Source organism: Phyllobates terribilis, unplaced genomic scaffold (assembly GCF_046119375.1).
Source record: "Phyllobates terribilis strain yellow unplaced genomic scaffold, ASM4611937v1 Scaffold_1__5_contigs__length_1240528914, whole genome shotgun sequence".
Lineage (NCBI taxonomy): Eukaryota > Metazoa > Chordata > Amphibia > Anura > Dendrobatidae > Phyllobates > Phyllobates terribilis.
Window position 1 is genome coordinate 623,999,670 of NW_027362761.1, and position 13,094 is coordinate 624,012,763.

Below are 13,094 nucleotides of genomic sequence, written 5' to 3' on the forward strand. Positions count from 1 at the left end.
TAATATTAGGTCTAGCAGTGCCCCCCCTTCTTGTTGGGTCCTGAACCAGTTGTGAAAGGTAATTGTCTCTCATAGTTGTCAAAAACCTATTACCTTTGCTTGAACTATAGGTTTCTGTTCCCCAATGTATTTCAGGGTAGTTGAAGTCCCCCATAATAATGACTTCTCCTTCAGTCGCTGCTTCATCTATTTGCTTTATGAGGATATTCTCCACTGCTCCCATTATTTTTGGAGACAAACCCCTATCAGTAATTTATTATTCCCCCCCCCCCAGTCATGGCTCTTGTCCAGCCATGTCTCAGATATCCCCACCATGTCATAATTATTTTGCAACAAAATTAATTCTAATTCCTCCATTTTGTTGGTGAGGCTTCTGGCATTAGTGTACATGCATTTTATGTATCTCTCTGTACCTCTATTCCTTCTTACTATATTGACTGTTCTAACCCCACCCCCAATTTCTTTATTTGTGCCCAGGTCACTATCTGCACTATCTTCTCCACCTATAAAATGAATACCCCCCCTATCCCTAGTTTAAACACTCCTCCAACCTGCTAGCCATTTTCTCCCCCAGCACAGCGGCACCCTCCCCATTGAGGTGCAGCCCGTCCCTAGTGTAGAACCTGTAGCCAACTGAGAAGTCGGCCCAGTTCTCCAGGAACCCAAACCCCTCCTTCCTACACCAATTCCTGAGCCACTTATTTATCTCCCTAATGTCCCGTTGCCTCTCTGGCGTGGCATGTGGTACAGGCAGTATTTCAGAGAATACCACCTTGGAAGTCCTTGCTTTAAGCTTGCAGCCTAATTCCCTGAAATCATCTTTAAGGACCTTCCACCTACCTCTAACTTTGTCATTTGTGCCAATGTGCACCATGACCGCTGGGTCCTCACCAGCCCCTCCCAGTAATCTGTCAACCCGATCAGCGATGTGCCGGACTCGAGCACCAGGTAGGCAGCACACTGTTCGACAATCCCTTTCTTTGTGACAGATTGCCCTATCTGTTCCCCTAATAATTGAGTCCCCCACTACCAGTACCTGCCTGGCCTGCCCTGCTCTCCGATTTCGCCCCTTACTGGAACTGACACTCCTCTGGCTTTCAGAGGACATGCCTTGCTGCAGCAGTGCTTCCCCTGTACTGACACCCCCCTCATGTGCCAAATTTGCAAACTTATTGGGGTATGCCAGATCAGGACTAGCCTCCCTGGCACTCTTCCCTCTACCCCGCATTCTAACTGTCACCCAGCTAGCTGCCTCACTGTCCTGCAGCTCCCTACTACCATCCTCCCCCACATCTACCCCAGTGAGCAGCTGCTCAGTGAGCAGCAGACTCCTTTCCATATTGTCTGTGGATCTCGGTGTTGCCAGCTGCTCATTTAGATCCAGTGAAAAAACCTGGGAGTCTGAACTGAAACGTAAATTGATGAGCATGCAAAATGTAAATGCATGTTTACACAAGGCCACTAGACAGAGAAAAACCAAAGACAAGCAAAATATCCAAATAACTGGAAGTAAATGGATAAATCGCACAGTGCAAAAAAATATGATAAATAATAAAGGGTATTTAGTTAACATAATTTTGATCAAAATAATGTAAAAGCCATCCCACCACGTCACGGTAACCCTTATGGGACAGTCCTAACTCTAATATTAAAACCTTACCATTTGTCAAGTGACATACATATGGATAAGGGCAGAGAGACTGAACCCGTAGTAGAAGCATAGACCTGAGAGGCAGAATGAACCTTTCAGCTCAGACAAAGGGCGGCCACACCCTTAAATGCACTAAAGCAAAGAAAAAACCTGGGAGTCTGAACTGAAACGTAAATTGATGTGCATGAAAAATGTAAATGCATGTTCACACAAGGCCACTAGACAGAGAAAAAACAAAAACAAGCAAAATACCCAATTAACTGGAAGTAAATGGATAAATCGCACAGTGCAAAAATAATGATAAATAATAAAGGGTATTTAGTTATGGATCTCAGTGTTGCCAGCTGCTCATTTAGATCCAGCACCTGGGCTTCCAAATGCACATTGTGCACACATCTTGCACAGCAGTATGCACCCACGACCGGCTGTTCAAGGATTGCATACATGTGGTAAGATGTACACTGGATTGCATTGTCAATAATGGAGCTCATTTCCTAATGGGGATTGTACTAGACAGAAATGTTAGGTAAAAAGAAATGTAAAGAATTAATAAAATACAGACAGCAATTCAGTCGAAATTTCCCCCTTCCAAACTCCCTGAATCCAAAGTCACTGAATCACAAGTCGCACACTTACTTCCGTTCGCACTTACGCTCCGGTTTCACTCAGCTCGTTCACACTCGCTAAGGAAGAAGATTTAAAGAGTTGTTTTTTTTGTTTTTTTTCCTTTAGCAGCATCCACCCTACAGCTCAATGCACTTCCAAAGGACACTTTCAGCTTAATAATTTTGGATGATATCCAAACCTTATCACTTACATTGAAGATGGGATCTGTCAAACGTTTCCTATTAGCCTTCCATTTTTGGGGAAGCTAAGCTACCCCAATATTCTTCTGAATCTTCCTCCAGACATCCCCAAGTCTCTGCACAGCGACCTCCACCCCAGGACATTCAGGAGGTAAAAGTGAGAACCAGTCCTCCTGTTGAGCCGCAACGAAATTTGTTCCAATAATTGATTTCTCCTTTCTGTCTGACCTTTGGTTTTAGGGTTTGTCATAGAAAATATTAGGAATCGTTCTCCCTCCAAGCCCCTCTTCCCCCCTCCCCTATACTATTTGTCAAAGGAACAAAAGCTAACGCTCTAACCAGTTGCTTCTATGCAAATTAGCAGTGTACAGAAGAGGTGGCAAACTAATTTCTCCAAGCTAATTAACATACAAATAGAACTTGTAGTAGTAGAAGCCTGTGATAAATAGACACCTTAGCAGATGGGCCAGAGATTGAAAGAAAGAGGAAACCACCCATTAAAGTTCAAAGGGGATCTGCCACACTCCTCACAATAGCCGGGTCACTCTCATTTGCATATGTGCTCAATTTGCAGTCTCGCAGGCACCGACACGAAATATGTATATAGAACTTCCGATAATAATGGGACACATATTTTTAGAGGCAGGGTCAGCTAAGGAACAATATACATATTTTTCTGTATCTGAGAGCCCTGCCGGTGAGCTATAGCGTGAAATTACCAAAATAATGGACAGCAGCCATGTCATGTCTGGTCTCTACAGAATGGTAAATTTGCAGTAAAAAATATGGCGTCACTTGCTAATGTGGCACCCCTGAGGGTTTGGTCGCCACAGAGGTATTGCATCTCACCCAGAGGTGTGGTATCTCACTCTCAGGTAAGGAAGGAGTATGGCTCAGGACCCTAACACTACATCCATTACACCACATTTCCCGGGGACAGGGCGACAATGCTCCTATGGGAGAGCACAACTGTCCCTGATCCCTGGCTGGAGTGGGGAGGAACCACTTAGAGAGGGGTAACTAAGTAGTGGATGGGTGGAGGATGTAGATACTGGGAGCACAGTGGTAAAAGGTATAAAAGTAAGGAACCATCTTAGATTAGAGGAGTAGTCAGTGGGAGAGTTCCAGTCACACAGACTGAGGTGCAGGCAGGGGGCAGAGGCTCTGTACGAGCTCTGCTCCACAGGCAGGTCCTGCCAAGAAGCCTGAGCTTGGAAAGGAGAGGGAGCAGGACGGCTCCAGGACGAGGAGAGAAGGGACCCCAGGGGTATGGGCCGTGCAGCAAGCCGCCCGTACACCCGCCGTTACTAGAAGAGTAAGGGGGTCAGGCCAGAGAAGGGGAACCGGGTCCCCCAACCAGCAGAGACTACAGGGCTCAACTGGGAACCGGAGGCTGCAGCACTTCAAGTACAGCAATCTGCCCACACCAGCCACCAGGAAAGTAGCCACATAGGGCCAGGGGACGAAACACACGTCGCCCGCCAAGGCCCGAGGACACTGGACAGAGATGCCGCTAGGTGTGAGGTACAAGGAGAGAGGTCAGAGAGGACACACAGAAGGGGGTCCTGCTAAATGCTCCGGAGCTAACTGGGAGTCGACTGAGCCCCTCACTTGGTAAACACAGGACGACGCGGGAAATTATAAACCTGCAGTAATAACTTGGAGTGAAAGAACTGTGAGTAAAGACCCTGAGACTGCATTGCAAAGACTCCACGTTGTCACTACTGATTCCCTGCACCATCATCCACTCACGCTGCCCTGAAGCTACACTCTACCTGTGGGGAGTTACATCACCCTGCTGCGCACACCACCAGCTTCAGCGGACAGCCCCGCAGCCGCGGTCACCAATGACCGCAATCCACAGGTGGCGTAGTCGGACTATTTAAACCAAATACACATAGACTACACTGGTTTGACCACCCTGGGTCACGGACCGGGTCGCCGCCACGGTGACTACAACCCCCAGCGTCTACTAGGCCCGGCTCCGGGTATCCCCTACGGCCCAGGGGGCGCGTCACTAACTTCTGTGATAAACCAGCGAGAAGTTATTGCAGAAGTTAGAGATTTTAATAAAGACATGAAGGGTGGAGCCTAGCCCACGTGAGGTCATCACAGGTGAGTGTGAGGGCAGCCCCCCCCACTTTGGCAAAAAAGATCCAGCTGAAGATCATGTCGGGAGTTATATATTCTATAAGCAGGGGTCCCGTTTGATAACGGTCCCCTCCAACTAAACTGAATCGCCTTTGCGATTAGTCTAGTAAGTTTCTTTTGTTAATCCCTTTTTATTTTGTGTAACTGTATACTCTGTATTGTATTGTCCCCCTTTTTAAAATCATTGTATATTTTTCATAAACATTGCCTCCCTTTTGGATTAAATATAAAATGTAATAGTCCTGTTTCTTTTGTTCTGTAATCATCTCTCCCCCGAAGCCATATATCCTACCAGAAAGCAGGCGTCCAGCCAGGCCTGTATTATATTTTAAAACTGGTCGGTGGTGGCAGCGAATAATCTTAATTGGGCTATCGTGAAGCTGGCAGTGATCGTACGGGGGCATATACACATATTCCATGTGTTGGAATTTGGAGATGTGTACACCATACCCTCGCTTGCCGATAGCTACGTAGTGAATAACCGGGATCGTGCATGTGCCGAATCCCTGACAAAGTAGAGGCAGCGGTAAGATATTGTATGGTTATGCCAGTGTTGTCCCTGACAAACCTGACAGGGTGGTAGGCAGAGGAAAATGACAAATCAATCCTCAATTTCCTACAAAATGCTCTCCAGAATTTGGACACAAATTGCACTCCCCTATCAGATACAATGTTCAGGGGAGATCCATGCAATCTCACCATATAATGATAAAGAACCTGGAAAGTGTTACAGCATTAGGTAACAAAGTGAGCCTGTTTACTGAAACAGTCTGCCACCGCCCAAATAACAGTCTTCTCATCAGACAAAGGCACATCTATGATAAAATCCATAGACCAATGAGTCCATGTTTTTTCTGGAATTGGCAATGGAGCCAGTTATGACAGACTTTAGTGTGTGTTCAAACTTCACAAGCCGATACAAAATCTTTAATATCACTAAGCATGGATGGTCACCAAAAGTGTCTAGCAGTAGCTTTCTGCGTGGCTGTGATCCCAGGGTGACCACTTAAGACAGAATCATGAAACATACATAATCTTAGGTACACAGGCACAAATAATTTGGACCATGGAGTAGCGGAAGGAGCCAATGACTGGAATTAACGGATCTCCTCTTCCAACTCCGAGGATACCATAGAAACCACAATTCCCTGTGGAAGAATGGAGGATGGAGGTTCTGGAGGAGAAACTGAATCAAGATGGCGTGATAAGGCATCAACCCTCACGTTCTTGGACCCCCAGCCTGAAAGTGATTGAAAAATTGAATCTAGAAAAAAATAAGGACCATCTGTCCTGTCTTGGGGTTAACCGTATAGCTGATTCAATACTAGCTAAATTGTTATGATCCATCAATACAGTGACCTGATGAGTAGCTCCCTCCAAAAATTGCCTCCATTCTTCAAAAGCTAATTTGACAGCGAACAGCCAACATCTTAATTTTCTCTCTAAAGAAAAATGCTCATGGTCGCAAGTTGGTCAGAGTTTTGGTACCTTGAGATAATAAAGGCCATTACCCCGAAATCCAAAGCATCCACCTCCACAATGAATGGTTTCTGGAGATCTGGTTGGATCAAAACTGGAGCGGATATGAAACACTCTTTCAATTTAGTAAAGGTATTTGACGAACAAACATTAAGATTCGCCCCCTATTGTGTGAGATCAGTAAGAGGTTTGGTGATCTGTGAAAACCCCCTAATACGTTTTCTGTAGTAATTGGCGAATCCTAGAAAAAATTGCAAAGTTTTAAGGTCCCGAGGTTGAACCCAATCAATTATGGCCTGCACCTTCCCGGGATCCATCTTAAACCCTTCAGCCGATACAATGAACCCCAGGAACGATATTTCTTAAACAGAAAATGTACATTTCTCCTATTTAGCAAAGAACAAAGAATTTTCCTTAACTTTTGTAAAACAAAGGAGACATGTTCATAGTGGGAATCCAGACCAGGGGAAAAAAAATGAATATCATCAATATATATCACAATAACCTTCCAATACAATAAAAAATATATAATTCATAAAGTTTTTAATTACCGCCAGAGCATTGGTTAACCCAAAAGGCATGACAAGATTTTCAAATAGGCACTCAGATGTTAAAAATGCGTTTTTCCACTCATCACCCTTCCGGATGCATATCAAAATATAAGTTCCGCTAAGATCAAGATTAGAAAAACATTTAGCCCCCATTAAATGATTATATCGGTTTGGGATGAGTGGATGTGGGTAGGTATCTTTAGCTGTACTTTTGTACTTTTGGAGCACCCATCTTTCTTTTTCACAAAGAAAAACCCAGCAGCTACCGGAGAGGAGGAGGAAGGACGGATATGACCCTTCCGTAAACTTTCACTTACATATTAATTCATGGCAGTATGTTCAGGACTTGATAAATTATACAGGCGAGCTTAAGGTAATTTGGCATTAGGCACAAGATTAATAACGCAGTCATTGGGGAGGTAATATTTCTGCCACTCTTTCCAAGAGCACATCTCCGAAGTCTTTCCGGTACCCCAGCAGACCTTCCAGACTAGTGGAGAAAAATTTGTACAGAACTAAGACATTTCTTATGATAATGTGGGCTTCACTGAACAATATACTTCTGACACCAATCAATAACCAGATACACGATGTGAATATGCAGCCATGGAAACCCCAATACCAACCCAGCAGGCAAATTATCCAAAACATAGCAGGAGATGGGCTCAGAGTGAAGTGTTCCCAATCTCAGTGTGAATTCCACTGTTACCAGATGGACAAAGTTGGAGAGTAACGCTGTCCTTTCAATGGCAACAATCTGAATGGGTCTTTCCAACCTAACTGTCCCTTATACTAATCTCAAAACTAGTCCTGAATCGATGAAGTTGGCAGCAGACCCACAATCAGCTGATAATGAATGGTTTTGGAAAAGTAGTTCCACGTTCAGCAGTACTTTATCTGAGGACTAAAAAGGTACCTGGAAGTCTGGGTGAGCTCCTCGACAATCACCCAGACTTTGGCGTTTTTCCCGATTGCTTGGATGCTTGAGGGTGAATCGAGCAATCCTTGAGAAGATGCAAGCACAACTACAGTAGAGGCAGAGTCCAAGATTGGCACAATGTCTCCTCCCAACTGTCAGAGAGCTTGCAGCTCCAACTTCCATTGGTTCCGCCTCAGGCAGGTGGAAAGATTTGGAGTAAATGACCGAAAACTCCTGTCACACATCACGCATCTCCAAAATCCTGCAATCCAACCGAATGGCCTGAGTTATTGCTTCCCCCAAGGAACATGGTGCAGAATACAGAGCCAGATGGTCTTTAAGTGTATCAAAAAGGAGACTGACACCCGAGAGCTGCATCGTTCCACAGAACTTCAGTGGACCACTGTTGTAACTCAGTACTATGGCCCTCAGCGGTGGGGCCCGCCTGTGTCAGGTCCATGGTGTTTTCCTCCGCAACCTGGTTTCTGTCTGGTTTGTCATAGATTAATCCTAAAGTGTCAAAAAAAGCATCAATGGATGACTATTCTGGTTCTGGGGGGTTCAAAGAAAATGCCCAAGTCTGAGAACCCCCTCGCAGTAAGGACATGATTATTCCCACCTGCTGGGACTCATCCCCAGTTGACCGAGACACAAGGTAAAAGCCTGCAGCTCTATCTGAGCACCCTAAACAGGTCTTTTTCCCTTGAAAATTTGTCAGAAAGGGCAATCACTGTTTTGGGAGAAACCAACTGCAAATCAGAGGATTCTGACGTCACATCCACTGCCGACATTGGAAAGCTATGGAAAGTTTTCAGCAAACTAATCATCTGGCCCTTCAACAGTTATTACAATGATTCAAGACTCTGGTATTCCTTGGCCAGATCCTGAGTCATTTGCATCAGATTCACCACCTGGTCACAGACTGTGTGAACTTGATCCATACAGGCGAAAAAGACAAATGAACAGGCCAATTGTAATGTGACACTAGTCACTACTCACAGACAAGCCACGAGGCTGGGTAGTCAAGGGGTCTGAAGTCAAAAGCCAAGAGGGTACATCATATACACCGCTCCACCATACCGCTGCACGACCAGCTCTACCCTCACCCACTGTATCCTCACCCATCCCTTGTAGACTGTGAGCCCTCGCGGGCAGGGTCCTCGCTCCTCCTGTACCAGTCGCTGTCATATTGTGTTCAAGATTATTGTAATTGTTCTTGTATTATACCCCTTTTTCACATGTAAAGCGCCATGGAATAAATGGCGCTATAATAATAAATAATAATAATAATAATAATAATCATATATAGAGGGGTGAGACAAAGAAGTAGTCACGTCACAGTCCGGGGTCAGAATTCCAAGAAGTTATTGGTTCACAACAAAAGGGCTAGGCAAATGGATGATCAAGACAAATCCAAGGTCGAGCAACAAAGATCAGAATACAAGACTAGGAGCACAGATCGCACACCTCATGAGAAAAGTTACAATTGGCAGAAATCTAAGGTAGAAAGCTGGCTAAAGAGCCAGGTAATTACTCTGAGACACATGGATGAAGCCCTGGAACACCCTGGCCCTGATTGGACAGCTAAACTGTCACTCAAGACAATGCCAGCTTACCACGCCCCAGCATCCGATTGAACAGCTGAGCTGTCCGTCAGCATACTGACCTCTCAGCATGCCCATGTTGGGTGCAGCATTTTACAGAGTCTTAAACCTTGTGACTTCTTCATATTTTACTTCCCCAGATGTGACTTACACAGAACAAACAACCTGGACCTTCCAAACATCCAGCGCCCAAATGTGGAAAATCAGCGGCCAAATATTTATGTCATCAGACGGTGAAGTCCTGAAGGGGCTGAACCCTGCTAATCACTTCATGTATTGCAGCCCCCTCCTCGCTCATCTGCTTATGTTTTTACCATTCTGCAAGGGTCTGAATAATCCTTAATATCAACATGTTCCTTCTGATTAAGTCCGACCACAGCTGGAGGACGTCTCGGCAGACCACACGGAGGCGCAGGATTATAACTGTTGTACTCAGGGATATTCTCCAGGAACCGGCAGATTCAGGTCTGTCCAGGAGTCCCGAGGTTCAGCTCATACAATGGTGGAGATAGAATGTGACATCACGAGACAGAAAGAGGAGAAAAGAGCAAAAATCAGAGACAAGCACAGCAGGGTTACCAAAAGGACTTTTTATTTTTTTCTAGACAGATTATCAAAACATCACGGGAGACAATACTTTTTACAGACACATTGGAAAATCGTAATAAATCCTTATGATATCGGTGATCAGTGTCCACAGCCCAGAATTCTGATATCAGACATCAGCTGCCGTCACTGGAAACTGTAAAAGGATGAGAATTACAATCAAATTATCTGCAGCAGTTTCTTCAGCTTCAAAACAATCATGGATACTTTACAGAATCCATCCAAAACCAACTACAACCCTCCCCTAGTGATGAGATGACTCTGATGACTCTGCCCCCTGATAATGAGATGACTCTGATGACTCTGCCCCCTGATAATGAGATGACTCTGTTGACCTCATCCTCTAATGATAATGAGATGACTCCCATAATGATGAGAAGACTCTATTGACCCCGTTCTCTAATGATAATGAGAAGACTCTATTGACCCCGCGCTCTAATAATGAGATGACTGCTGACCCTGTCCTCTAATGATAAAGAGATAACTCTGCTTACCCCGGCCTCTACTGATAATAAAATTACTCTGCTGACCCCATCCTCTAATGAAAATTAGATGACTCTGCTGACAGTGCCCTCTAATGATAAGGAGATTACTCTGTTAACCCTATCCTCCAATGATAATGAGATGACTGCTGACACCGACCCTTATGATAATGAGATGACTCAGAGACAGAGGATCCAAAGGGTCACTAGCAAAAAAAACACATGGAGCAACCAAAACATGGCCAAAAATGGATGGTTAGTGGTCACATGGTTTACCTAAAAAAGTGCTCCATGTCCTCTACACGGGACTCAGTCTTAGCTGCTTTATTCACTGTCATCCAGTGTGGACTAAGGCGTCTAACCCCACTCCAGGTTCCAGACCCCATACCATGACTTTCAGACTGAAACAGGCCTTTCCACACCACACATTATGGATGCTGTAAACTGAAGAGCACCACATCTCCACAGTCCAGCAGTGCCAAAGTCACACATAATATGCTATAAAACATCATAACGCAATGCAATGTACAGTATTGATGAAACTTAATAACTGACAAAATCTATAATAAAACAAAACACTATAATGTAATACAATACATAATGTAACATAAAATCAGTAACCTATAACATGATACAATAAATAAAACATCTCATCAACAAATACGATACGTGATACGAAAATATTACATGATGTAAAATTTCATGTAAAGTAATAAAAAAGACATGCTACACATCAGAGAAATATTGTGTCAGAGAAGTATTGAAAATATTTTTTCTTTCTTTCTTTCTTCCCCTGAAGCCCCCCTCACCCCTCCCTTCCACCACTTGTCCGTACCAGAGCTGTCTCCAAGAAAATCTCAGCACAAAGCCCCAATTAGCACATTCATGAGTAAGGCCTCGTACACAAACAAATGCCAGCCAAGAAGTGTTACAACTTAATTAAAAAGTGAGCATCTTTCTCCCTGGCAGACGCAGGGGTGATTAGTTGCAGGATTGCAATAATTTGCTTGTAACTGTTGAAGCTGCTTCCCGAGCTTCAAAAGAAAATCTATAGACACGCCGACTTCGATACAAAATATGGAATAACTAAAGTTACATATATTCAGTAATGATGGGGCCCATGTTTTTAGGGGCAGGGTCAGCTAGGGAATGATAGGGATATTTTTCTGTAGCTGATAAACCCTCCCTGGAGCGATAGCGCAAAAACACCAGAATAGCAGACTGCAACTATGCAATGTGTGGTCTCTAAGTGAAGGTAAAATCATTATAGAAAATATGGTATTACTTTTGGGCTTCTGGTATCAACGAGTGATAAGTTATCCCAAAAAACAGGTTTTTAATTCAAACACGAAGGGTGGAGTCCAGCCCCTGTGATGTCAGCACAGGGGGTGCATGGGCAGATCTTCCCCTTTGGCATAAAAGAGACAAGGGAAGATTCATCCATACTCATTGCAGGGAGCATATGTATTATAAGCAAGGGGTCACGTTCCGCCGAACGGTCATAAGGATAGCTCCCGTCCGGCTATACTGAATCGTTGCAGCGATCTTTATAGAGAAGTTTCTCCTTTAATCCTTATTATTTTGTGTAACTGCGTATGTAGTTTAATGTCTCCTTTGTAAAATCCTTGTATATATTTTTCATAAAAACTACCTCCCTTTTGGATTAAATATAAAATTTAATAGTTCTGCTTCTTTTGTCCTGTAATTGTTCCCTCCCCCGAAGCCATACGCAACCAGAATGCAGGCATCCGCCCAGGCCTGTATTATATTTCAAAACTTGATGGCGGTGGCAGCGAATAATATTAATAATTGGGCTATCGTGAAGCTAACAGTGACCGTATGGAGGGCGTAAACACATATTCCATGAGTTGGAATCCCAAGGTGTGATGCCATACACTCACTGGTCGCTTGCCAATACTTAAGTAGAGAGTAGTCTGAATTGTGTGCTCGCGATTCCGGACGAAATCCATGACACAGTGACAGCATGGTGAGATATTGCGTGATCTCCCCGATGTCGTCGCTGTGGGAAACTCTGACACTACAGCATAACATGGGACAATATAGGAAACAATATAGTCATAAATGACAAGATAACATAATATCACATAAAGTAAAAATTAAACATGATATGATGTTTACCATAATCTCAATAAAATAATAAAAATAATAAAAAACAATGTAATATCATGTAAAATATAAGACACTATATCAGCTAGTCACACCATGTGCGCCCGGAGATGATCTGCGTTTCCGTTTCTCCTACAGATCCCTCCTTTGTGCTGACGTTGGGGATCAGTTCTCCTCTGTGTTTTCTTTGAAATTGGCCTCATAAATCTTCAGCTATTGGCTTCTGCTGTTATCAGGAAGAACACATTATCTGCTCTACACACAAGATCCAAAGATCATTCAGCTCTCAGAGACGCACGGGACGGAGTCTTCCTCACCTGATCTAGAATTTGTTAGCTGTGGTTAGGTGGTTGTAGACCCCATTACCATCCCTGATATAGAAATTGTTAACTGTGGTTGGGTGGTTGTAGACCCCATTACCATCCCTGATATAGAAATTGTTAACTGTGGTTGGGTAGTTGTAGACCACATTACCATCCCTAGTGACGGACCTGTACTCTGAAGATGATGGGATCCATGTGGATATTCCTGGGACTTCTCCTGGCCGGAGTCACAAAAGCAAAAGGTAAGAAGCTGCTGACATTCTCCAGCTCATCCTCTTTGCTTCCTATGGGCGCCTTATGTGAGGTCCACTCCTAAGTTCTGATCCCATGATTACATGATTTCCTCTATAACCTGTGTCCTCAGTTTTTCAGTTTATGTAACTAGTGCCACCCAT

The 13,094-nt window shown here is 44.1% G+C and overlaps 1 protein-coding gene across 2 annotated transcripts in view; it reads left to right on the plus strand.

Annotated features, from left to right (window-relative positions):
- The first annotated feature begins 12,573 nt into the window (after window positions 1–12,573).
- LOC141273159 (inter-alpha-trypsin inhibitor-like) overlaps window positions 12,574–13,094 on the plus strand; it is a 149,539-nt gene continuing 149,018 nt past the window's right edge. Inside the window, exon 1 of one of the 2 annotated variants that reach the window (XM_073684608.1) lies at window positions 12,574–12,941. In XM_073684608.1, the coding sequence (XP_073540709.1) occupies window positions 12,881–12,941 (61 nt within the window). In that variant the 5' untranslated portion in view covers window positions 12,574–12,880. The remainder of the gene's footprint in view (window positions 12,942–13,094) is intronic. The other variant, XM_073684617.1, reaches the window with a different exon arrangement.